Consider the following 4,525-nt stretch of genomic DNA (forward strand, 5'->3'; position numbering starts at 1 on the left):
TGGTTCATCCATGTTCCCTTGTAGGAGGAGAAAAGTGTGGCATGATCGTCTGTCGCTGCTCTTTTTATACCATCATCGCATTCCGGAAACGATCTATTTCCAGAACATTTTCGTACTCCTCAAAGCAGATGAGGGTGACTGGGTTCTCGAGAGCTTGTCCAAACTGGATTTCCAAACCCAGCTTGCCAGTGTGTCGAGGATAGTTAATGCCTTCATCAGCGCCAAGGTCTGGGGTGAGATCCACCACCCACAAGGTGTAACCCTGAGTAAAGGCATTAGGAGTCAGTTCACAGGTCTCAGGTTGCCATAGCTGCCCCATGTTTCGGAACAGACTCATGTAGATTTGTTTTAAACTGGCACTGTTGTTGCTGAAGTCACTTTTCATTTCCATCCCATGGACTTCCTGGCCATTGACTTTGAGCTTCATCATGGTGACATGGTTGTGTTTGAAGTTGTATGGATTCTTCTCTTTGCTTCCTACATAGGCACTATTGTCCACCAGTCCCAGGACCACGCGTTTTGGTAATTGGCCACCGATGAGCTGATCCTTGTGAAAGTCTCTACCATCTGTGGGGATGTCATGGGCTGTCACTCCCACACATGAAAGGGGATACTTGGCAGTCACCCCTGCATTCAGACTGGACACGTGCGCTTCTCGGACAGCAGGATCGATGTTGAGTTGACGAACATAGAATTCTGCTTTGGTCAGGGCTAGTTTGTAGACACCATCAGCAGCACACATGAAGAAGAACTCATCGGGACTTCATAGCAATTCCAGTTTCATAGGGACACCATCCAACAGATTGCGTTCTTGAAGAAACAGGTCACAGTGTAGACGTCCTGTCAGTTCCACTTCTTTGATGGGCACGATAAGATCACGTCGCGTTCTGACACCTGTGTTTCTTACGTTTGCAACTGCATCAGGATTGAAGGCGTCCATTTTACCAGCACTATTGGTGAACCATCCAGGACATTGAAGGTGAGATGTTTTGGCTCCTGTACCATAACTCAGAAGGGTTTCCAAGTAGGCTCTGTAAGGGTAAGTGCCCATGGTGGGCGTGATCTCCAACTGATTGTGTCCCACTTGCAGCCGCACTTCGCGAATCAGGGAATGCATCACATTGTTGACTGTCGATACAGGGTTATCCGCTAGAACGGTATCTGTGCCATCATCTTTCGTCGCACGTAGACATACTCTCAGGTAGCACTGTTTCAAATCAATGTAAGCATTCACGGGATTGGAAATGTTAAACTAGAGTGGTCCTGCCACAGAGGGTGGTGCCAAGGGACTATAGCGAATCCACTGACCCTCTTGCACCGAGGTGGACACAGGGGGTACAGTAAAGAGATCCAACTGGGCCTTTGAACATTCGCAAGCATCTCGGCGCATCATGATGATGGATATTCCTCCCTTTTCTCTGCCTTGAAGGACGTCTGGTCAGGTTAAAAGGCTGATGAGGACTGGCCTTTAAACCATTTTTCTTTTCCTTTTACACTGTTTCTGGTGGGTAATGGTGGTGGTTGGGACGACTTTACGTCTTTTAGGGGGTCTCGGCTCCTCACGTTCCTCCAAGACATCCATCAGGGCTGCTGTGCCACGATGTTTCAGACTCTCTGACCATTTGCGTTTGCCTGCAACCACATCACTCACCAACCCAGGCAGGATCTTTTTACCCATCTTGAGCACCGATGTTCCGGCAGATTTAAGGAAAGGCAACGCCATCTTCAAGATACCTCCGAGACCACTGCCACGTTGATGATATCGTCCTTTGTATACTTTGATGCCACTCCCATGCTGGCCAAACTGTCCTCGATTCATCTGGTGTGCCAATGCGTGTCCCAACATGTTGCTTTTTGCTTTAGTAGCGGCGTCTGAAGTGAAGTGTCACGATGGCTTCCCCGATTTGAAATGCCACGGGTCGCCCCGTGTCGTCCATGATATAGAGTTTAATACCGTCAAAGGAACCATAACGCAGCCCGAGTGAGTGAATGTGCTGAGGGCTTTTAATCACCACACGTCTTGCATCATCTTCTTTGACACAGGCACGTAGATCAGCAAGTGAGCCATCGTATTGCCCACAATTTGATCTTCGACCAGGTTGGTGTAGATGTACACAGTATCAAATCCTGACAGACGATGCGCTTTTGTATCACCTGTGATTTCTACATAGCCACTTGTCATTGGAGTAGCCCCCACTTGCCACTGGGCCAAGGCACTCAAGGGAACGGGCGTCTCTGTGTAGGTTTTATAGTCCTCCTCGCCGAGGATCGGTAGTTGAACAAATCCAAGCATTCTCAAGAGTGGACTTGGCATGATCACTTCCGTGGAATAGAGTGGTCCACCAGTATTTCCCATGAGAGGATGATTGATTGCTACTTCTTGAGGGGCTTGGAATCGCACCTTTCCATCTTCAAGCATGTCAAATCGAAGACTATCTTTGGGATACATGACATCAATGACAAACCGTCTTCCATCACTTTGGACGCTGTCTGAGGGCTGTTCTTTCAAGACATCCGTAATATGTTCCTGAATCAAACGGTTGAGGGTTTTCACCAAATCTTCAGATGAATAGACGCCTTTCTCGATTGGAATCTTCTTGCTTTCGTAACAGACGATACCATACTGTGGCTGTGGTATAGCGCTCCCTGCGCTTTCATACACAAGGGTGTCTTTTTTCAGTTTGAGGTTCAGCGCAAACCAGTCAAAGGGTGGAGCGACGTTGTACCATGTCATCGGAAAGTGAATTTCGCTGACGCCCACCTCCAACTGTTGGCGATCCAGATGCAGAGGATAAGGCAACTTGATTTCATACGCATTGACGGTGTTGTTTGGATAGATGTCCATGGAGGCATCACTGGGCAGGGTCATGTAAAAGTCTTGTTTCGAAAAAAGGTGGCAGCCATGATGACGTGAGTTAGGGTAGAAAACTCTGGGTGGATGAGGTATCAAGTTGAAGTCTTCTGGTGGGTGGGGTCGTCGTGGGTGTGCCTGGTGAGGCGGCAAAGGTGGGTGGTGGAAGTATGTATCCCAAACAACTGGAGAGCAGGGCTGTCCACAACTGTTTCTCTCCGTGATCCAAGGCCAACTGTACCATGCTTATGATGATCACGCCATATATCACAATGATCTGAGCAAAAAACACGACTTCACTGCATGGTAAAGTCATGCCAAAACAACACCAAGGTGAGTGTCGGCGCTGGTGATGACGTGGTGCAGCAGCAAGGGGTGGTTCATCGGTATGCTGAGAGGCTTCTCTGCAGGGGTGGTGACAGGGGGGGGTGGTTCTGTAATCGCGTGTGTCCACCCTCTGAATGAGTCTGAGAGACAGCATGCTCCTTAATTTATCTGTAAATGATCTGCAAGGATCCACGAATTAAAACTGGCAGGGTAGCCAGTCCATTTCACCAAGACCTCTTCTTGACCCTGTTTTGGTCCTGGACGTCTTTTCAGCACGCGATCCACGGCATACACATCGTCTGCTTTCAAGATGGGTTGTATTTCTTCAGGGTAAAAGGTTCCTTGGAGGACTTCACCATGATCATCTTTGATCCGGTACACAGGAGGTGTTCTCCCTGTCACCAACCGGTCCATCGTAAACAGTTCAGTGGTCCAATTGGGGAGATAACCTTTCTCAAAGGTGCCTTTGGTTTTGTTCAGACGTACACGGGTGCCCGGCAGTATAAGAGAGGGGGATCTTGTCTTGGGGGACGACAGTCTTTGTGTTGTTATTTTCTTTTTGCGCTGCAGCCGTTGTTGTTGTTGTTTTTCCTCCATGTAGTCTAACACCCGAATTTCTGACAGGGGATCTCCTGGGAGGACGTCCACAGGTCGCTGGCCAATGGTCCGATGCACACGACGCTTGTACGACTTGATCAACTGGGGTAAGACTTTCAAATAGTGTCTGGTCCCATGCTGTGTAAAGTATCGCCACATTTTATTTTTCAGAGTCCTTTGAAACCGTTCCACCACGGCTGCATTCGTTTCAGGATTTTGACTTGTGTAGAAATGAATGCCATGCTTCGTCATGAGAGCCTGGAAAGGACGGTTGACAAATTCTCTGCCTTTGTCTGTTGCAATTGAGCAGGGATTCGACCTTTGGCTTGTTGCATCAGCAAGGTTTGAAAACCTTCGGTCAAAGCAGAACTGCTCTTGGCCTTCAGGGGTTGCACCCATGCCATCTTTTGAAAACACATCGATCACGCACAGCAGATATTTGAATCCTTGGTTGTCATCTTGAAAGGCAATCATATCACTCAAGTCTGCTTGCCACAGTTCATCGACCCCTCCCACACGATAGTGGTCTCTCGGAAAGGAGCGTCTGGCTGGTTTGTGCAAGGTGTAGGTACTTTTGGTTTGCAACCAACGCTTGATTTGACTTTGCGATGGTATGGTTTTCTTCTTGCTTTTACTGGTTCTTGCATCTTAAGCGTGGATGCGTGCTGCTTTCCACAAAGGTCGCCAGCCTCCAAAACTTTTTTTTCTTAGGTGGTGCTAAAGGGTATCCATGAACCTCGCCTGTTGATG

The 4,525-nt window shown here is 48.3% G+C and overlaps 1 protein-coding gene across 1 annotated transcript; it reads right to left on the reverse strand.

The window, feature by feature from the left end:
• Positions 1-3,337: 3,337 nt before the first annotated feature.
• Positions 3,338-4,249, reverse strand: LOC124117644. The gene has a single exon (XM_046479620.1). The coding sequence runs from the start codon at positions 4,247-4,249 to the stop codon at positions 3,338-3,340; it is 912 nt and encodes a 303-aa protein (XP_046335576.1).
• Between the last annotated feature and the right edge of the window lie 276 nt (positions 4,250-4,525).

Source organism: Haliotis rufescens, unplaced genomic scaffold (assembly GCF_023055435.1).
Source record: "Haliotis rufescens isolate VD_foot unplaced genomic scaffold, xgHalRufe1.0.p SCAF_3, whole genome shotgun sequence".
Taxonomy (NCBI): Eukaryota; Metazoa; Mollusca; class Gastropoda; order Lepetellida; family Haliotidae; genus Haliotis; species Haliotis rufescens.